Here is a 22,698-nt window from a genome sequence, read left to right as displayed (position 1 = left end):
CTCTTCCCCCAAATCCCTCCAAATAATGCCCCCAAATAAATTCTAGAATGGCAAAAACAAACAAAAACCCAATTCAAGTATTGTGGGGCCACAGTCAGGAAAACACAAGATTCAGCAGCTTCTACATTAAAGGTTCAGAGGGCTTGGAATATGATGTTACTGAGGGCAAGAGCTAGGATTACAACCAAGTATCACCTACCAGCAAAACTGAGCATAAACCTTCAGGGAAAAAAATAGCCATTCAATGAAATAGAGGACTTTCAAGAATTCTTGATGAGAAGACCAGAGCTGAATAGCAAATTTTACTTTCAAATACAAGATGAAAAAGAAGCATAAACAGGTAAGCAGGAAAGAGAAATCATAAGGGATTGGATTCGATATGGTTAAACTGTTTATATTCCTACATGGGAAAATGATATTTTTAACTCCTAAAAACTTTCTCATTATTAGGGCAGTTAGAAGGAATATACAAAGACAGAAAGCAGAGGTGTGAGTTGAATGTGATGGTAGGATTAGCTAAAAAAATAAAATTAAGGCTTGTGAAAGAACGCACTGGGAGAAGGAGAAAGAGAGAGGAAGAACAGGGTAAATTATCTGACATAAAAGAGGTCTGAAAGATTTTTTACAGTGGAGGGAGGAGTGCATTAATTTTACTTTCATCACAATTGACCTAAAATAATACACACACTCGGGTACAGAAATCTATCCTATCATATAGGAAAATAGGAAAGGAAGGTGATACCGAGGAGTGGGGGAGGAGAACTGATAAAAGGGAGGGCAGTATGGGTGAGGTAAAAGTCAGAAGCAAAACACTTTTTGAGAATGGACAGGGTAAAAGGAAAGAGTAGGATAAACGAGGGAAATAGGATGGAAGAAAATACATAGTTGGTAATTATTACTGTAAAAAAATTTTTACAATGAATTTTTCTGATACAAAGAAAATGGAGTCAAATTTACAGAAATAAGAGCTATTCCTCAACTGATAAATGGTCAAAGGATATGAAAATGCAGTTTTCAGACAAAGTAATCATAGCTATCTACAACTATATGAAAAAAATGCTCTAAATCACTACTGATGAGAGAAATACAAATTAAAACAACTCTGAGCTACTACCTCACACCTGTCAGATTGGCTAATATGACAGAAAAGGAAAATGACAAATGTTGGAGGGTATGTGGGAAAATTAAAACACCAATATACTATTGGTGAAATTATATACTGATTCAACCATTCTGGGAACAATTTAGAACTAGGCCCAAAGGGCTATAAAACCACGCATAACCTTTGATCTAGCAATACCACTACTAAGTCTGTATCCCAAAACAGATAAAAACAAAAAAGAATGATATGTACAAAAATATTTATAGCAGCTCTTTTCTGGTGGCAAAGAAATGGAAATCAAGGGGATGACTATCAACTGGGGAATGGCTAAACAAATTGTTGTATATGATTGTGATGGAATACTATTGTGCTTTTGGAAATGAACAGGATGATCTCAGAAAAATTTACATGAACTGAGGAAAAGTGAAATGAGCAGAACCAGAACACTGTACATAGTAACAGCAATATTATAAGATGATCTACTATGAATAACTAAGCTATTCTCAGCAATACAATGATTCAAGACAATTCTGAATGACTTATGATGAAAGGTGCTAACCATCTCCAGAGAAAGGTAGGGCCTGAATACAGATTGAAGATACTTTTTCTTTATTTTCTTTATTTTGGGGTTTTGGTGTTTTTTTTTTTTTTGGTTTGTGCTTTCTTTCACAGCATGACTTAGATAGAAATGTGTTTTGCGTGACTACATGTTGTAACCACAAGCAAGGTGGAATTTTTGCTGTTTTTCTTTCAGAGCTCAGTTTCCCAATCTCAGTGTCAAGTGTAAACATCTGAAGCATTAATCCCTGGTAATCCCCAGCTATAGGACTTTAAGTGCAGAGGGGTGACAGGGTTTTCATGCCTTTTAAGCCTCCCCCACCCCATGAATATGAAAGTAGAAGAAAACTAGTGAAGAAAACAAAGATGAAGAAAAGAGAGAATGAAGAAGAAAATGACAGTTAAGTATTGATAAGGCTAGTGGTGGCAGCCTGGCAGCAGCAGGGATGCAGAAGGAGTCTCCCCAGCAGTAAAAGTGAATTGAGCTGAAGGGTGGAGACCCACCCAAGGGAAGGAGGCTTAGCTTAAGCCCCTTTTAAGAGCTGTTATTAAGGAGCCTCTGTGCTCTGAAAGTGAATTGAGATGGAGATGTTGGTAACTGTGTAAATATAGTTGTAGTCTGGTTAAGCTTGGTTTTCCCAAAGAAAGAAGCTGGGGGCAAGAGCCCCTAAAGCCTGCAGTCAAGTAGGAGCAGGGAGAGCTTAGAGTGAGGCAGTCCCTTGCCTGTGAACTGAGATATGGGGCAGAAGAGGAAAGCTGCCTGCATGTTAACCCAGGCAAGAGCCGGGAGCAGTTGGCCCATGGAGGAGAAGCCACAGGGCTCGGAAATCACTCCTGAGTCAAGATGAAAACTGTGCAGCAAGGGAGGCACAGTAAGAGTGCCAGGTGGGAGCCTGCAAAATAAGTTTGAGGAGGAGGACACACCCACAAGAGGACTTTACTTGGACACTTAGTTTGGATTGACGGGACTGTAACCTATTGTGGCCTAGGGGTGGAGGGTGTTTGTATTCTTTGCCATCCCTTAAAGATGTGTTTTGCTAGGGAAGACCCTGGCCTGGGACCCCCTGAATGTATAAACAAGTATTCTGGGGAATGCTGTTATACACTGAATGCAATGATATATGCTGTGTGCCATGTTACATACTGAGTATACTGAATGAAATGTTTTGCTTAAGGCCATGTGGCCACCTTGGTAATAAGTTATGTTTTTATGAATGCTATGCTTTAATTTTTTGAATAAGGTTTAGTTCTGAATAGAGCATTCATTATACCTTGTGATTAGACCCTTAAAATTATTCAGTTACAACCCTCAGGTGTGCTGTACTAATTGGCATTACACGTGTGTGTAACCTATCCTATGTCAAATTACTTGCTTTCTCAAGGCAGGAAAAGGAACAAAGAAAGGGGGGGGAGAATTTGGAACTCAAAATCTGGAAAAAAAAAAGTGCTAAATTTGTTTTTACATGTAATTAGGAGAAAAAATATTAAGGAAGCCAGGAGGTAGAGGTGAGGAAGGAGGGAATTCCAGGCATGGGATACCTTCAGTGAAAATGCACAGAATTTGTGCATTTGAAATGGGGTATCTTAAGTATAACAGCAAGGCCATCTGTTACTAAATTGTAGACAATGTTGAGGGGAATAAAATCTAAAAATATCAGAAGGGCAGAAGTCCAGGTTATGAAGGGTTTTAAAGTCAAACAGTAGTTTAGATTTGATCCCGGAGGCAACTGAATATTATTGAGTAGTCAAACAAACTGGTCAGACCTACAAATATCACTTAATGAAGGATGGGCTGGGATGGGGAGGGATAGAAGCAGGGAGACCAACTAGTATGCTATTGTAATAGTTCAGGTGTAAGGTGATAGGGGATATACCACAGTGGTAGCAGTGTTAAATAAAGTCAGGTGTATATGAGAGATGTTTCGAATGAAGAACTGACAAGACTTGGCAATAGACAGGATATAGGGGTGAGAGATAGTGAGGAGTCAAGGATGACATTGAGGCTTTGAGTCTAGATAACTGAAAAAATGGTGGTACTCTCAACAGGAATAGGGAAGTAAGGAAAAGGAAGGGTAGAGGGAAGAAAGATAATGAGTTCAGTTTTGAACAAAACAAATTTAAGATGTCCATTAAGCAGTTGTAGATGTGAGAATGGAGGTCGGCAGAGAAGTTAGGGCTGGATAAATAGATTTGAAAATCATCAGCAAAAAGATGACATTTAAATCCATGTAAGTTGATGAAATCACCAAGTGAAATAGTACAGAGGGAGAAGAGGGTCTAGGAAAGAGGTTAAGATGAATATGACCTACATAAAATTTATGTACCTCATCTGGATATCTTTCTGTTTTATATTACATTTATTTGTGTATATGTCTTTTTCTTCCTACCTTTATCAGACGGTGAAGTGCTTGAGGGACGGAACTATTATTTTTTTTTAATCTTCGTACCCTGGCAGAGTGCTCAGCATATAATAGGTGTTTAATGTTTGTGCAGTTGTTTGCCGAATTGAATTATTTCACCATAACAAAACTAGGAGTCATTAGGGACTAGAATTTGTTATAGACCAAAAGCCTTTTCTATATGAATGGAAAAAAATATCTAAAATGGTAGATAGATATTCCCATCAAAAAATTTAAAATGTTTTATTCAAAATTTCTCAAGGAATTCAAGTAGATTCAACTCTCTTACCACTAATGTGGTCCCTGTTCAACAACTGACTTCAATTTCTATTAGCACTAGTATTGAGCAGAAATTTTCTAGAAAGTTGAGAAATACATATTTTAAAGTCTTGGAAATGCCATTTTCGCATGCTATATTTTAGCATTCTAAAAGAGTTCTTTTTTTTTTCTTTCATTCTTTTTTTTTTCATTTTTCAAATGCTTTATTAACTTCTGATTTACATCATTCATTTCCACCAGATTTTGAGTTACAAATTTTCTCCCCATTTTTCCCCTACCCACCGCCCCAAAATAGCAGTCCCACAGGATATCCCCTCCTCCAATCTGCTCTCTCCCATATTTTCTCCCATACCCCTTTCAACTTTTCCAGTAGGGCATGGTGGATCTCTATGCCCCAGTGCCTGTATATCTTATTTCCCAATTACATGTAAAATAGTATTAATAATAGTGTGTGTGTGAGTGTGTGTGTATATATATACACACATTTTTTTTAAACATTTGATTTTAAAACTTTTGAGTTCTAGATTCATTCCCTTCCTCCCTTGTGACACACCCTTACTGGGAAGATAAGCAATTCAGTATAGGTTGTACATGTGTAGCTAATGCAAAACATTATCACAGTAGACATATTGTAAAAGACTATATTTCCCTCCCTCCTATCCCACCTCCCACTTGTTCTATTCTTTACTTTGATCCTGTCCCTTTTCAAAAGTGGGTGCTTCCAACTTCCCTCCTCCCCAGCCTGCCCTCCCTTCCATCATGCCCCCTCTCATCCCCTTTCCCCCTACTCTCTTGTAGGGTGAGATACCCTATTTAGTGTGTTATTCCCTCCCTGAGTCAAATTCAATGAGAATAAGGTTGACTAATTCCCTTTTGCCTTCCTATTCTTCCCCTCCATTGTAACCATTTTCCCTTGCCTCTTCTATATGAGATAGCTTACCCCATTCTGTCTCTCTCCTTCCCCTCTCATTATATTCCTCTCTTACCTCTTAATTTCACCTTTTAAGTATCATCCCTTCCTATTCAATTGGTCCTGTGCCCTCTATGTATACCTGTAAACATATATACACACATTCACATATGTATTCATACACCCATATACCCTCTGATATAGACACACACACATTTCTATTCCCCTCAACTATTTTCATACTGAGAAAAGTTTCATTGGTTACAATTATCGTTTTTCCATGTAGGAATATTAATAGTTCAACTTTGATACGTTCCTTATGATTTCTTTTCCTTGTTTACCTACTCATGCTTCTCTTGCTTCTTGTATCTGAATGTCAAATTTTCTATTCAACTCTGGTTTTGTCATCAAGAATGCTTGAAAGTCCTCTATTCCATTGAATGACCATATTTTCCCCAGAAACATGATGCTCAGTTTTGCCGGATAGGTGATTCTTGGTTTTAATCCCAGCTCCTTTTCCTTCCAGAATATCACATTCCAAGCCCTTCAATCCCGCAGTGTAGAAGCTGCCAGATCCTGAGTTATCCTGATTGTGTTTCCATAATATTCAAATTGTTTCTTCCTGGCTGCTTGTAATATTCTCTTTGATCTGGGAACTCTGGAACCTGGCTAAAATATTCCTAGGAGTTTTCTTTATGGGATCTTTTTCAGGAGGAGATTGGTGCATTCTTTCAACCTCTATTTTGCCCTCTGGTTCTAAAACATCAGGGCAACTATCCTTGAGAATTTCTTGGAGGATGATTTCTAGGTTCTTTCTTTGATCACGGTTTTCAGGTAGTCCAATAATTTTTAAATCATTTCTCCTGGATCAATTTTACAGGTCAGTGGTTTTTCCCAAGAGATATTTCACACTGCCTTCTATTCTTTCATTTGTTTGGATCTGTCAAACAGCATCTTGATTTCTCATAAAGTCATTAGCTTCCATTTGCTCCAATCTAATTCTGAAGGAATGATTCTCCTGAGTGAGCTCTTGAGATTCGTTTTCCATCTGGAAAATTCAGCTTTTTAAGGCATTCTATGCCTCATTGCCTTTTTGAGCCTCTTTTGCCATTTGAGTTAGTCTATTTTTTAAGGTGTTATTTTCCTCAGCCAGGCTGTTGACTCTCATTTCATAATTTTCTTCCATCATTCTCATTTCTCTTCCCAATTTTTCCTCCACTTCTCTTATCTGCTTCTTAAGGTCCTCTATGGCCTGTAACCAGGTCGTATTTTCCTTTGAAGCTTTTGGTACAGGAGTTCAGATTTCACTATCTTCCTCCTGTTTCATGCTTTTATCTTTTTTGTCCCCAAAATAGGAGGCTAATGTTGGATTCTTCTGTTTGTTTTGCTTTCTTTGCCTGATCATGTTGCCCCTCAGTCACTTGACCCTTGGGCTTTTTGCCACAGTAGGACTCTGCCACCAGATGGGGGAACTTCGTTCCAAACGCTGGGGTTTTCTCAGCTGCAGAAGGTATTAGTTGGGTGCCCTCTCAGAAGCCTCCACACGCTCTGGCAAGCTGATAGCCCACCCCAGGACCTCCACCCTAGACTGCAATCCAGATCCAAGCAGGTTAAATCAAGAGATTACCCCTCAGACTGATCGCTTGGTCCCCCTACACTCTGCAGGCCAGGAGCTGAAGCTGCCACGCAGCTGCTGCCCTCAGTGGCTTCCTGCCCAGGGTGCAAAAAGCCAATGCATTCCCTAAAACCTCTGGCTGGGGTTGGCTCCCAGAGCGCTGTGCTGGCCGATACCTGCCGGCATGCCAGGCTGTCCTCAGAGTGAGGTTAGCTTCTCTGTGTCATTTTGTGGGTTCTGTAGCTCCAAAGTTTGTTTAGAGTCCCCTTTTATGAACTGGAGGTGGTGGGAGCTGGAGCTCTGTGGAGGTCCTGTTTCTACTCCGCCATCTTGACTCCACCTCCTCAAGACATCTTAAAACAATATACTGCTCCAATGTTAAGTTTTAAAAACAGGAATTATTATTGAGCAATTACACCAATGAACTGATGGGGTGTCCAAGAACAAGGTATAGTCCTTGATTTAACTGAAGTTCAATAGAATCAGCTAAGAACTAGAAAGAGGAAGTCACTTTAAAATTCCAGTATAGCAATAAGTCCTGTCAAGGATAATCTGGGGGTCATTTGTTACAAGATTCTGTTATCACCCCCCCCCCAAATGTTGGCCATGAAAAAAAACTTAAAAAGTCATTCTTAGAAAACTCTTTTCTTAAAAGGTGGTTTTTGTACAACCACAGCTTTTTTATTTTTTTAAGCATGAGTTCAAGGAAATCATAAAAGGCCACCAAAAGGCTACCATCTATGTTCATTTCTGGTAAAGCAAGTTTCACTTTATTGGTAATTTACACATTTGAAATTATATGACATATGAACAAATCCAACTCTCCCATAAGTTCATTTATATTATGGTGCCTCTTCAGGTACAAGTAAATAAAATAGAATTCTAAAGCAAGCTTGACATTTTCAAATAAGAGCAGCATCTAATTAGTGTTTTTCTCTAGAGTTTTATTTTATTTACTTTCTTCTTCACTCCACAAATATCTGAGAAAAAAACAGGACCAGGTGGGTTCCTATCTCTACATTTTACTCTCTCTTACCAGTTTCCTTTCTTGTCCTTCCTCTCTTGTCCAAAACAAAAACTGTACTGGAATGGTTCATACTGAGTTTTTAACAAGGAGAGTTTCCTATGTGTCCTATTTCAACATCTTCAGATTATTAGGAAACAAATTTATCTTTAAAGTTATGTCCTGCTTAGCAGGACACATTAGGTCCTCTATACTCCTGTGTTGTGTGGCATGATCATTTTAAGTACACTTCCTCCTCACTCCCATTCCTGTAATATGCTTCTTTCTCACTTTGGCTTCTTAGAATACCTAGTGGTATTTAAGGCTCAACCCAAGCATTACCCCAATGATGTCTTCCCGATCAGCAACCTTACTACCACAGCCCATTATTACCTTGTACCTATTTAGTATTTACTTGTATATGTACATATATCCTCCCTCCCCCAAAAGTAAGCTCCTTGAGGGCCAGACCTATTTCCTTTTGTGTGATCTAATCTAAGCCCTCACTTCACAAAGACAATTATATTATTCCTTTCCAACTGATTCTCCTTTATACTCCTTTTCTTCTGTCAAGTCCCCCATGCTACCTCTCCCCCAACTCTTTCAGAAGACCTCACCTCAAACTTTACTGAAAAAAAAAAGGTGTCATCTGCCTTGAACTCCCGCTTCTTTACATGTCAGAAGCCTTTGACATCATTCCCCATTTTCTATTTACTCTGTCTCTAATAAATAATAACAAGAATAAATAGCTTGGTGGAGGTAACATGGTGGAGTAAAGGCAGCAACCAGTTGAACTCTTACAATATTCCCCTCCAAACAACTTTAAAATAATACTTCAAATCAGCATCTGAAGTGATAAGAGTCAATAAAAGGTCAGGATGAGACATCTTTCCAGCCTAAGAACACTTAGAAGGCTGGGAAGAGAGGTTTATGACACCAGGATGGAGAGGTCAGCCCAAAATTCAGAAGGTATGTGACAGCGACACCAGATGTGACCTTAGAGGTGGATGTGCCAGCAGCAGTAGCTTCAGGAGCTCTCAGCCCAGAGATAGTAAGAGAGTTGGACAACTGGGCAGAAAGAGATTACAGGGAAGGAACATTTAGCTGGTACTGAGTGCAAGACTCAGTGCTGTTTAGCAACTTTACTGCCCATTCACAATTTTGGATCATAGTTCTAGGGAGGAGATGAGTGCTTGTAGTTGATCACAAGGGAGCAAGGAGCCCTGGGCACAGTTCCAAGGCAGAGAGGAACATTAGCATTTGCAGCTAGAGGGGAACAGGGGCATTTTGTGGGTAAAGACCAGGAGAGATAGATTACCAGATCTTTCTCCGGATCACACCACCCTGGAAGCAATGAAAAACTGCAGACCCCCAGAACTAGCTCTGAAAATAGCAACACCAAAAAGCCTGAAGCTTGGGACAATGCCCGCCCATCCTGAGGTGAGGAAAGGTCAACTTTAATATAACGTTCAAAATCAAGAAACAGGTTGGAAAATGAGCAAACAACAATGAAAGAACTTGACTATAAAAAGCTACTATGGTGTCAGGGAATACCAATGCACATACTCAGAAGACGACAACAATGTGAAAATAACTCTAAACAAAGTCTCAAAGAAAAATGTTAATTGGACAAAAGCCCAATAAGAATTCTTAGAAGAGGTAAAGAAAGATGAAAATGGTGGAAAAAACTGGGAAAAGAAATGAGGGAAGTAATCATGAAAAGAGAATTAACAGTTTGGTAAAAGAGACTGAAGAAAATAATACCTTAAAAACAGAATTGGCCTAATGATTAAAGAGGCACAAAAATTTACTGAAGAATAGAACTCTTAAAAAAAAGTAGAATTGGACAAATGAGAAAAAAGCACAAAAGGTCACTGAAGAAAGTAATTCCTTAAAAATTAGCATTGGGCAAGTGGAGGCTAATGGAACTTACTAACTAAAATTACTAGTTATTGTTTTCATAAAAAAAATCAAAGTCAAAAGAATGAAAAATATAAGAAAATGTGAACTATCTCATCAGAAAAAAACCTGGAAAACAGATAGGAGATAATTTAAGAATTACTGGACTACATGAAATACATAATTAAAAAAAAAAAGACGACATATTTCAAGATTTTACAAAGGAAAACTGCACTGATATCTTAGAACCAGAGAAGAAAACAGAAATTGAAAGAATTTGCCAATGACCATCTGAAAGAGCTCCCAAATTGAAAACTTCCAGGAATAATATAGCCAAATTCCAGAGTTTCTGGGTGAAGGAGAAAATACTGCAAGCAACCAGAAAGAAACAAGTCAAATATCATGAAGCCACAGTCTGAGTCACACGAGAATGAGCAGCTTCCAATTTAAAGAATAGAAAGCTGGGAATATTATATTCCAGAAGGCAAAGGAACTAGGATTACAAATAAGAATAACCTACCCAGCAAAAACTGAGTGTAATCCCTTCAGGGAAAAAAAATATCTATTTAGTGAAACAGAGAACTTTCAAGCATTCCTGATGAAAGAGACCAGAGCTGAATAGAAAATCTGATTTTCAAACACAAGACTGGAGAAGCATAAAAAGGTACACATGAAAAAGAAACCACAAGGGATTCAATAAGGTTAAACTGTTTACATTCCTATAAAGGAAAATGATATATGTGTTGCCTAAAAACTTTATCACTATTAGGGTACTGTAATGGAAATACAGATTTAAAGATCTTCCCTGTCCCTAGGCTAAAGTGCACCTGGAGTCTGGGGTGGGAGGCTTGTTTTTCAGTAGATACTTCTTGATTGGCCAGTGAGTCAATAAGATTGTTACATTTTCTGAGCCAGGAGGCGGCTATATAAGCCCTGATGTGTAGCTTTGTTTTGGGACTCACTTTGAGAAGTGTTCTGTGATTTGATCTGAATTCTGGGAAGCCATTGTTGAGAGTCCCTCGGCTTTGAAAAACCCAGAATGTGGAAACCCAGATGTTGACTGGGTATGGATGTAATGGTTGGACAGTTTGGAAATCTGTCTACTTGATGTTTCTGTCTTGATAATTCTGCCTGTATGCTTTGAGGTTCGGGGTGCTGACCTTTTTCCCCTGAACGAGGTAAAGGATATATGTCTGACTGATTAAAGTAAGCTTGTTAACCCATTTTGAGTTGCTTTCCTTTAACAAAGCAGATCCAAGAACCTGTATGGGCGGCAAACCCTGAGGACGCCGGGGTGCTTGCTGCTACAGGTACCTAGAAAGAGTCTACATAGACAGAGGGAATGGAGTGAGTCCCTATTGTTGGGATGATCTCAAAAGAAAAAAAAAAGGTAAATACTGGAAGGAGAAAGGGAGACAGAATGGGGAAATTATCTCACAAAAAAGAGGTACACAAGGAAGAGCTTTTATAGTAGAGGTGAAGATGGGGAAGGGTAGTGGGCAATGCTTGAACCTTCCTCTTATTGGAATTGGTTCAAAGAGGGAAGAAAATACAAACATACATACACACAACTCTCTCTCTCTATTAAAATAAGGGGCTGGGGGGCGGCCAGGTAGCACAGCAAGTAAGAGCACCGGCTCCAGTGTTGAGAAGACCTGGAGATGGAATCCCGGGCTCAGACACTCAGCACCACACCCAGAAATAACTGGCCGTGTAACCTTGAGCAAGTTACTTAACCCTGATTGCTATAGCAATCAAGGGGCTGGAACAAAATCTGTTCTATTTCAGCTGAAGTAAAAAAGGCTAGGGTAGCAATCATGATCTCAGAAATTGACCCAATTAAAATAATAATCAGGGAGAACAATCAGGGCAACTACACTTTGCTAAAAGGTACCACAGATAATGAAGTCATGTCAAAAAAATTTTTTTATCAGGTTTCTCTGATAAAGGCTTCATTTCTCAAATATGCAGGGAACTAAGTCAAATTTATAAAAATAAGAGCCATTCCCCAAATGATAAGTAATCAAGGGATATAAACATGGAATTTTCAGAAGATATCAAAGCCATCTACAGTCATATGAAAAAAAAATGCTCTAAATCACTAATGATCAGGAAAATGCAAATTCAAACAATTTTGACGTACCACCTCACACCTATTAGAAATGACAATTACTGAAGGGAATATGGGAATATAAGTACACTAAGGAACTACTGGTGGAGTAGTGAACTGGTTCAATCATTATAGTAAACAATTTGGAATTATGACCAAAGGGTTATAAAACTGTGCACACTCTTTAGCCCAGCAATACCAGCATTGGTTAGTATTCCAAAGTGATCAAAGAAAAGGAAAAGGATATATATATATGTACAAAAATATTTACAGAAGCTCTCTTTGTGGTGATAAAAAATTGCCAAAATTGTGGTATACAATTGTGATGGAACACTTGTGCAATAAGAAACGATTAGGGGAATGGTTTCAGAAAAACATGGGAAGACCTAAAATGAATTGATAAAAAGTGAGGTAAATAGAACCAAGATATTATTATACACAGTAACAACAATATTGTAATGATGATTAACTGTGAAAGACTTACATTAGCTACTCTGATTAATATAACGATTCAAGACAATTCAGAGGATTCATGATGAAAATTGCTATCCACTTCCAGAGAGAGAACTCATGAATTCTGAGTTTAAAATGAAGTATAATTTTCTCACTTTCTTTATTTTTCTTGCCTTTTTTTTGCAACATGGCTAATATGGAAATATGCGTTGCATGATTTCACATGAATAATGGGTATTATATTACTTGTCTTCTCAGTGAGTGAGGAGGAGCTAGAAGGAGGGAGGGAGGGAAAGAATTTGGATCTCAAAAAATTTTTTAAATGTTAAAAACACATTTTTAAAAAATATTTAAAAAAGAAAAAAACTACAGTAAGACTTTTGGAATATCCTCTATGCTAATCAATTCCCTTGAACAGTATAATCTCAAATAAAATATCAACAAAAAATAATAATAACAGCTAATGTTTTATATAGTCCTTTAAGGTTTGCAATATGCTTTGCAAATGTTATATCCCTTAATTCTCACAACAATCCTGGGAGGTAGGTTATATTTATTATCCTCATTTCAGAGGTGATCCAACAGAGACAGTGTGACCTGGACAGAAGGTCATACTGCTAATAAGTGAGCCAGAATCTGAACTCTAGTCTTCCTGATTCCAAGTTCCACTGTGACACCTAGTTGCTTCTAAAAAGACATTTTTTCATTAAACCTAGATCCTCCCTCTTCTGCTTTGGACTGCTGTCAAAATTATTCCTTCTCACTTCCCAATCTTTATCTCTTCTCTTCTAATAGTTCCTTCCCTGTACTCCATATACATGCCCAGGTCTTCCTTATCCTTAAAAAGTTTTCATTTGACCTTGTGATCTCAATATCATACTGTATCTCTATGTTCCTTCATAGTCAAGCTCCTAGAAGGACCTAATTCTACTTTTTTCACTTTTCAGCCCCTTATATTCTGACTTCATTCAAATGAAAGTGCAGTTTCCAAGGTTACCAAAGATTTCTTAAACATCAAAGTTGATAGTCCTTCCTTTCTCCAACCTTTCTGGTCTCTCTAAAGGATTCAACATCCATTTAACATCCATTTCTGGTTATTCTCTTTCTAGATTTTTAAAACATTCTCTTTGTCCTCCTGCCCATCTGCTCCTCAGTCTACTTTGCTAGATTATTATCCATATATAGCCCACCCCCAACTGTGGGTAAATACTACAAAGCTGGGGTGGGAAACCTGAGGCCTCAAAGGCCACATGTGCCCTTCTAGATCCTTGGATGCAGCCTTCTGACTGAGTCCAAATTTTACAGATCCTTTTATTAAGGGGATTTGTTTGTATTCAGTCAAAGGGCCTCACTTGAGGCCAGAAGGTTCCCTACCAAAGGCTCCCTTTAGTCTCCCAGTCCTCAAAGCTCTCAATTAGAGCAGAGCTAGATTAAATTTTCATTGGGGAAATGTTTAACAAAATAAATAAAAATACAACATAATGTTAATTTGTGGTTTTCTTTTTTTTCCCTTTTTTTTTTTAAAGCAATTGGGGTTAAGTAACTTGCTTAAGGTTACACAGCCAGTTGTTTCTGGGTGTGGTGCTAAGTATCTGAGCCCGGATTCGATCCCAGGTCTGCCGACTCAGGGGCCGGTACTCTTACTCACTGCGCCACCTGGCCGCCCCAATTTGTGGTTTTCTAAGTTAATATGCTGCTTGTAGGGATCTTTTTCTATGTCAGTTTGTCACCATTGCTCTCAACAACTCACTAGTAATATTAGCTTCAGCAAATGTGTTGACCTCTACTGATAGAAGGAATTTCCTCATTGAGGAGTTCTCTCTATCAATAGGTCCAGTCCTCATTCCTATACACATGTTCTCTCCCCCTACAGAGCTCCTAGATTTTTTCATTGAAGTCCACAAACAGTGCTTAAACCCAGTAAGCACTAGATATATAGTTGTTGATAAGATAGGTAGGAATAAGAGAAGGAAGAAGTCCAGGAGGATGTAAAGGCTGGAGCTTGGGTTATTGATAGGATAAAGAGGCTTTCAACAAAAATCAGTGTAGAGGAAATGGGTTTACAGAATGACAGACCCAGAGCTGCTAGGACTCTCTGAGGTCTTCTAATCCAAGTCCATCATTTTGCAGATGAAGAAACTGAGATGAGGGAAAATAAACACCTTGTTTAAGGTCAGAGTTTGAGATACTGATGGAATATGTAGGTGAAGATAACCAGGAGAGGGTGGTGTGGAACTCAGGAGGGAGATTAGGGCAAGATAAATAGATCTGGCAGTCATATGCTTAGAGATAACTGAACTCATGGAAGCCAAAAAAAGTTCAATGAAAGAAGGTGTAGAGAAGGAAAAGAGAAGTTCTCAGAGAGGTTTTTTTTCTTTTACTCTTCCCTCACTGACTCTCTAAAGCACTGTCTGCAGCATCTGTTCCAAATATCTTTTCTCCTTAAGCCAATACCATGCCTTCCCTACAATCACTCTCAGCAGAGGAACTTGCTTTGTATTTTATTACCACCCTCCCCCTCCCCCTTTTGAGGTTCTCTAATGTATACTCATATACTCACTCTTTTCTCTAATTCTACATCTCAAATGGACTTAACACCATTTCCTGTTTTCCCCTTCTTTGTTCCAATTTTGTTCTTCTCCAAGACCAACCTTTCCACTTGTATCCATCTCTCCTCATTGGCATACTCTTTTTTTCTGTTTATCTCTGGATTCTTTTTTGTTTCTTACAAACAAGTCTGGCTCTCATTTAAAACAAAACTTTTTTTTACTCTACCATCTCATCAAGGTATTCTCCTTTATCTCTCTTTTAACAGCCTAGCAAAAGCAGTCTCTACTTCCTCAGTTCCCACTCATGTTTTAACAATTAGTTATCTAATTTCTGACTTTGTCACTCTATTACTCTCTACAAAATTACTACAGAGCTCTCAACTGCTAAACCTTTTCTCTCAGGTCTCATACTGCTTGACCTCTCTTTGTAAAATCTGACACTGCTGGCCACCCCTTTCCTAGATTTTTTTGATCTATTCATTCCTCCCTTCTGTTCACTTTTTATCTCTTTCCCTTCTGATTTCCTTTGCAGGATCACTCTCCATGTCCTACCTTCCAGGTGCAGGTGTATGTCCAGGACTTGTCATGGACCCTATTCTCTCTTGTACCAAATTAAATTAAAATTAAGGAATGTTCATCTTTTTATGGGGTTCACCTGCATCTTGTAATCTTTGCTAGGGAATCAAAATGACCAACTTGCTATCTCCTTGGGAGACATAAAAACTCTCCTAATTGTATAAGGCCAGGAAGACAGATGATAAATCTTTTGGAGATGGTAAAACGTTCATTTGTGGGCTTAAAGATAACAAACAGATGTCCTGGAAGTATCCCTGGGACTATTGGTGTAAGAGGTAGTAACAAGTTTTCTTTTAATTATAAGTTCAAACAAACTCAGAGAGAAAGTTGAATTTCTGAGCTTAACTCAAAAACATACAAAGGTAATTTCAAGCAGATGCAAATTCAATTGCAATATAAAATCAATACAATATCAAAGTAGGATTAATTTAATTTTCTTCATTCTTTTGGTGAGCTCATCAGTTACCATTGGCTCAATTACTGTCTCTGTGCTTGACTCCCAAATTGACATATCCATTCCTTATCTTTCTCTTGAGTTATCAGTCTCACACCTCCAGCTGTCTGCTAGACATTACCTGGATGTCCCACGGAGCTCAACAAGTCTAAAACAGAAATTTTAAAATTTCCTTCTACACTGAGGTTTAATATTGAGGTTCAGTAACTTGTTTTTTTTTTACATTGACAACTGTATTAAAATATATGCTTTTTTTTGCAATCTTGTGTATTTTATCCATTTAAAAACATTATAGGCTTCCCCAGAATGCCAAAGGGGTACATAACACCAGAAAAGGTTGAGAACCTCTGCTCTAGACCTACTCATATACTCTACGGTCCTGGCAAATTGGCCTCCTTAACGTTTCCTGAACATACCATTCCATCCCCCACCTCCATGCCTTTCCACAGGCTGTCCCCTGTCCCTGGAATGCTCTTTCTTTTCACCACCCCTCTTGGAATCCCTTGGTCCAGTCAAGGCTTAACCCATGTGCTCCTTCTGGAGCCATTCCTGATTCTCCCCCCATGATCACTGTGCTATTATACTTTGCACTTATTTGTATACAAGTTGTTACACCCATATTTCCAGCAAAAGATTAAATTCTTTCTCTGTATCCCTGGCACCTAAAGCAGTGTCAAGAATATAACACACACTTAATAATGCTTTTGAATTGAATTGTATCATAGGGACACTCAAAGCTCTCTCTTCCCCTCCCTCTCCTCAATCTTCCAACTGGTCATAATATGGAATTGAAGCATATTTTTAAATATTTATAGAATAAAGTTATAAGTTCCTTGTCCTCAATTTGAAAGTCAAATAAATAAAATCTTTTATATCTGTCACAACCCCCCTAAATTGATCAACTTGTTTTTCACTCTTGTGTGGTCCTGGAATAATAAAAAAAAGTTCCTCTCATCCATGGGTTAGGTTAAAAGCAATAATTTAACATTAAGATATGTGTTATTTTTATGATAAACTCTTAAGGCTGAAGCTCCACAAACTGGAAGCATTTGTGGTAACTTGGGCATGAAGTAGTGAGGACTTAAGGTAGTAGCTCTGGGAAAAAGGACAAAGGGGCCAATCCAAGAAATATTTCAGGGCATCTCTGAGTTAGAAGGGAACTTAAGATCACCTATTCCAATTAGTACCTGAAGAGAATCCTTTCTCTATAACAACCACTATACATGGTCATCTAGCCTCCACTAAAGGAAGATATGGGGGCCATTTCCAGTCATCCTAATTTATATCTGGAGCCAGATGGCTCCAGAGGAGAAAGTGAGGCTGCTGACTTTGCACAGCCCTCCCAGACTTACACCCAATTCACTTGCAAGTCTTAGCATCACCGACCTGATGTCACTGCCCTGTCCTCTTTGAGAATGAAGGACAAACAACAAAGGAAGACCTCCAATAATGGGGAACTAGATGACTCCTAAAGTAGTCATTTCATTATTGATCAACTTTGTTATGAAAATTATTTCTGGGGCAGCCAGGTAGCACAGCAAGTAAGAGCACCGGCTCCAGTGTTGGGAGATCGAATCCCGGGCTCAGACACTTAGCACCCACCCAGAAACACCTGGCCGTGTAACCTTGAGCAAGTTACTTAGCCCGAATGGCTTAGGGGCGGCCAGGTGGCTCAGCGTGTAAGAGTACCGGCTCCAGTGTTGGGACGACCTGGAGATCGAATCCCGGGCTCAGACACTCAGCACCACACCCAGAAATAACAGGCCGTGTAACCTTGAGCAAGTTACTTAACCCCAATTGCTAAAAAAAAAAAAAAATTATTTCTATGTCAATTTGAAATTTTCCTCTCTGCAAAGAGTTCTGCTCTCTGAAGTCAAGCAAAGTTAAGTCTAAAAACTATTCCATAAAACATGTTTGAACACTGAAAACAGCAATCAAATCTCCCCTGTCTTCTCTTTAGAAATTTCCATTTCCTTCAACTGCTCCTGCTTTTTACTCTCTGACTAGCTGTACTCTCATTTGTCAATGTTGTTCCTAAAATGTGGCACCCACACCTGTAGCCTTAGCAGGACAAAGAAAAAAAAAAGGGAGGGGGGCGATATAGGGAATGAAGAAGAGAAAGCCAAACATAACCCCAAGATTTCTCCTCTAGAAGACTGGGAAAACGATGGTATCATTCATAGAAACTGTGTGGCTGGGAAAAGGAACTGGTTTAGGGTGAACCGGCAGGGTGGAGTTTGGGGCAAAACTAAGTTTTAGGAAGTTGGAGATATTGGACAGATAAGAAGGTGGGAGTTTTGAATGACAGTCCTAGACAAGTTGAATACCAAGCAGATCAGTCTCTTTATATAGAAATTCTGATTGAAAGCTGTTTGGAAGCAGTAAGGGGAATAAGGGAAAGTCCCAGCTGGAGGGCAGCCCATTCTAGGCTAGGGGAAAGGATGAGGAAAGGAGGCATGGAGACCACAGCAGCCAAAACAAAAACAGGAGGTGAAGGGTAGTCCAGTTCGGATGGAATGCTCAGCCTCTCAATTAGAACAGTAAGAGATAAGGCTTGGACAGGGACAAATGGGAGGGCGGGACTTTGGAATACTAGAGCCAGGGGAATTTAAATGTTACTCGGTGGCCACGGGAAGTCCCAGAAAGTTTTGAAATCAGTGGAGTAGGAATAAACGGAGTTTTAGGAAGATCACACCAAGGTGGTTTTTATTCAAGTGCTAAAATCAAGACATAATTGGAAAGTGGAATTCACAGAGCTTTGATTAAAAGTAGGGTGTGCGGGGGCGGGACTCGGAGGAGAAGAGGGCAGGTTGCAAGTGTCTCCCACACAAAAAATCCCTAGTAAATTAGGTGAAAATAATCATAAGGAGTTTGAAAACAACGTTAAGGTCCCAGGGGTAAAGAATCATTACAGACTTCCGCTGTAAGTGGAGGAGAAAAATTGGGAAATATTTCCAGGCGGAGGTGGCAACAGAAGGGTCGTATTTCAACAGGTGGGAACAACGATTTAGCAAGTGCCTACTTTGTCCAGATCTGTAGGGGAAGAAGGTCCGGAGTTCCGGGGTCCCCAGTCCTCCACCGAGCGGACCTGAGGAACGGGTAGGGGCGGTGAGCACACACTCATTCACTCTCACGCATGCACACGCACACAGGGTCGGGATGTGATGGGACCGAATAGGATGGGGGGGGGGGGGGGGGGGATGACTTACCTTGGCACTGCGGACGGCCTCCTTGGCCCCGCTAAGCTGCAGCCAGATGCGGCCCGGCGCGGGCAGCGGCGTGGGGGCATCGGGCGGGCCCAGCACCGTGAGGGACACCCCGAAGAGGCCCTCGATGCGGCCCCGGCTCTCCTGCAGCAGCGCCGTCTTCTCCCCCGGGGCCGTGAACTCGTCCAGCACGGCCTGGCCCGAGCGCCCCGCCATGGCTGTTCCTCCTCCAGGGCCCGGGCTGGCCCGGCCTCCGGGGCCCGATCCAGAGATCCGACCGGCGGTAGCGGCCCCCGGAGCCCTCCCCGGCCGTTCCGGGCCTCCGCGGACCGCAAACTCAACTAAACCATCCCGCTCTGTGGGCCGCAGGACGGCAACTGTGGGAAGGCAGGGCCGCGCCCCCCCCCTTCGCCGCCGCTGCCACCGGCCGGGGCGGCGCCACCGCGCGTGCGCAGCGGTCATCACGGCGCGCCGCACGCCCGACGCGGCGGGGGCGGGTCCTAGTCACGTGAGACAAGCTTGTCAAAGGCGGGGCAAAGGGAAAAAGCCCTGCTGGGGAGGAAGGATGAGGGAGATAGGAAGGAGGCGTTTCCTGCAAAGAGCCCTTCCTGGGCGGCCATGTTGAGTGAGGGCAAAAAGCTGACTATCCAGGCATCTCATTTCAGTAGTTATACTTTACTTTAAGGCAGGGCTTCTTTACTTTTTGTGCGTCATAGGTCCCTTTGTCAGTCTTATGAATCCTGTGGACTACTTCTCAAAGCAGTACTTTTAAATGCACAAAATATATAGGGATACAAAGGAAATAGGTTATATTGAAATACAATTATCAAATTATTTTTTAAAAAATACAGGAAGATAAGGCTAAAAACCCTCAGTTACAGGTTTGCTGTAGCGTATGGGGCAAATTCAGATCAACAGAATTATTTATTATTTTAAAATTATTTTTTATTATTTAGAAAATATATTTGCTATAAATATTTTTATACATATGGGTCTTGTTCCTTTTTCTTTGATTTCTTTGAGATACAGATGTAGTGTTGGGTCAAACGGGATTCATAGTTCCAAATTGCTTTCCAGAATGGTTGGATCAGTTCACAACTCTACCAAAAGTGTATTGGTATCCCAGTTTTCCCACATCCTCTCCAACATTTGTCATTTTCTTATAGGTGTGAGATGGTACCTCAGAGTTGTTTTCATTTGCATTTCTCTAATCAATAGTGATTTGGAGCAATTTTTTCAAATGACTGTTGATAATTCTGATTTCTTCATCTGAAAACTGCCTGTTCATATCCTTTGACCATTTATCAATTGGGGAATGACTCATTCTTATAAATGTCATTCAGTTCTGTATATATTTGAGAAATGAGGCCTTTATCAGAGAAACTTTAAACTTCTCCCCTCCCCCCAGCTTTTTGCTTTCCTTATAATCTTGGCTGTATCAGTTTTGTTTATGCAACAATTTTAAAATTTAAGGTAATCCCATAATGTGCTTCCTCTCCCTTGCTTGGTCATAAATTCTCCCCATTTATTCCACGCTCTCCTAATTTGCTTTTGCCTTTATGTCTAAATCATTTATCCACTTTGACCTTATCTTGGTATATGGTGTGAGATGTTTGTCTATACCTAGTTTCTGCCAAACTGCTTTCAAGTTTTCCCAGTAGGTTTTGTCAAATAGTGAGTTCTTATCCCCAAAGCTTGTGTCTTTGGAATTATCAAAGACTAGATTACTATGATTACCTATCACACATTATATTCTCAAGAGAGGTTGATACTTAAAAGATGAAATATTTTGTTGGAATGTTGAACAGGCATTTCAGTTTCACCTTGAGTCCATATTCTGAGTACCTTATTCAAAATCCATATCATCTGGCAAGTAAGTGGCTTGGGTTTATTTTCTTGGTGGTAAAAATCATCTCCCAAATATTTTAAAGATCACCTCCTACAGAGTGCCCAACATCTGGACCCAGGAGTTCCTGACTTCTTGAACTTATGAGGTTCCTGCCAAGGTTAGCAGCAGCCATTTCAGTGTTGTTCTGTGTCCCAGGAAAGAAACACAAAGCAAAGGGATATCCAGAGACTTGAGGTTCATTCATTCAATCTTAGACTCATGTAGGCTAGCAGTCAGTCAATCAGTCAGTAAATATTTATTAATCCTGCTATGAGCTACATAGTCTGTTAAATATTAAGGATACAAATCCAAAAAAGATAGTTCTTTTTCTCAAGGAGTTTACAGTCTATTGGGGGAGGACAACACACACACACACACACACACACACACACATACATATACACACACACAAGCTGAAAAGGTGGGGAAGAAGAAGGAAGGGTATCCAGTATTGGGACATGGTGAATTCAAAGAAGTCCAAAATGAGTGTAACTGGATGGGAAATGAGGGGATGCCAGTCTTATCCCCCCCTACTTAAATGGAGGTTGAGGAATTTATGATTCCACCCTCCAATTGGAGGGACAGATGGTACCGATAAGGTACAATTGCCATGACTGATTGGATCTTGCAGAATGATGAGATTTCACGACAATGTTACTGGCATGGTTGCTGTGTTGAGCCATGTCTAACTCTCTATGATCCCATTTGGAGTTTTCTTGGCAAAGCTACTAGAGTGCTTTGCCATTTCCTTCTCCAGCTCGTTTTACAGATGAGGAAATTGAGGCAATCATGGTTAAGGTACTTGCCTAGAGTCACACAGTTTGTAAATGTCTGTGGTTGAGATTTTAACTCAGGTATTCCTGACTCCAGGCCCAGCACTCTATCCACTTCACCCCCTAGTCCAAAAAGCACAAAATGAGTGCACAAGTGAAAGGTGGCATGAGATGTACTGGTTGTCATCAGTGGTCTGTTGCCATTGCTACCTGGTTTGAGAAGTCAAGAAGAGGAAAAGACTGAAATTTCCATCTCTCCTTCAATGAATGGAAGTCTAAGGAAGAGGGTGCTTGATTCTTAGCTCACTAATAGAGGGGAAGAGAGAGGGCTAGCAGAAGTTATTTCTCCTTTTAAGCCAAATGAGTAGATGGCTGCTTCAGGCTCAGTGTTTAATCTTCTTCTTTTTTTTTTTTTGCCTTTTTGGAGGGCAATTGGGGTTAAGTAACTTGCCCAAGGTTACACGGCTAGTTTTTTTGTGTGGGTGTTAAGTGTCTGAGGCCCGAACTGAACTCAGGACCTCCTGACTCCAGGGCCAGCACTCTACTCACTGCGCCACCTAGCTGCCCCAGTGTTCAATTTTCCTGACACATCTTCCTACCTTTCCCCCCTCCCCCTGCCACCCAATGTAATGGTAAGGGAATTTGAAGATCTTCCTTGCCCCTTAACAGGCCTAGAGAATTTGAAGATCTTCCCTGCCCCTTAATAGGCCTAGAGAATTTGAAGATCTTCCCTGCCCCTTAATGGACCTCACTTGGAGCCCAATAAGAGAAGCTTTGCTTAGGGGAGGCTGGTTTTTCAGGAAGACTCACACTTTTTGTTACTTTTTATTTAGGAATTGAGTCATGAAGGTTGTAATGTTCTCTAACCCTGGAGAAGGATATATATATATATATATATATATATATATATATATATATATATAT

General features: G+C 40.1%; 1 protein-coding gene and 1 long non-coding RNA gene across 2 annotated transcripts in view; one reads left to right on the top strand and one right to left on the bottom strand.

The window, feature by feature from the left end:
- The window catches only part of N4BP1 (NEDD4 binding protein 1), a 71,359-nt gene extending 51,784 nt beyond the window's left edge, over nt 1–19,575 (bottom strand). Inside the window, exon 1 of the mRNA XM_069082547.1 lies at nt 19,117–19,575. Coding sequence (XP_068938648.1) covers nt 19,117–19,575 — 459 coding nt within the window. The remainder of the gene's footprint in view (nt 1–19,116) is intronic.
- LOC138157083 (uncharacterized) overlaps nt 13,715–22,698 on the top strand; it is a 14,930-nt gene continuing 5,946 nt past the window's right edge. The window contains exon 1 of the long non-coding RNA XR_011167291.1: nt 13,715–19,006. This is a non-coding gene — a long non-coding RNA (uncharacterized lncRNA). The remainder of the gene's footprint in view (nt 19,007–22,698) is intronic.

The sequence above is a fragment of the Petaurus breviceps genome, unplaced genomic scaffold, assembly GCF_028583685.1.
Source record: "Petaurus breviceps papuanus isolate PSGF00001 unplaced genomic scaffold, PetGlider_PUasm1.0 171, whole genome shotgun sequence".
Classification (NCBI taxonomy): Eukaryota; Metazoa; Chordata; class Mammalia; order Diprotodontia; family Petauridae; genus Petaurus; species Petaurus breviceps.
The sequence above is the reverse complement of the archived record's forward strand: the minus strand, read 5'-3'. Positions and strand labels throughout refer to the sequence as shown.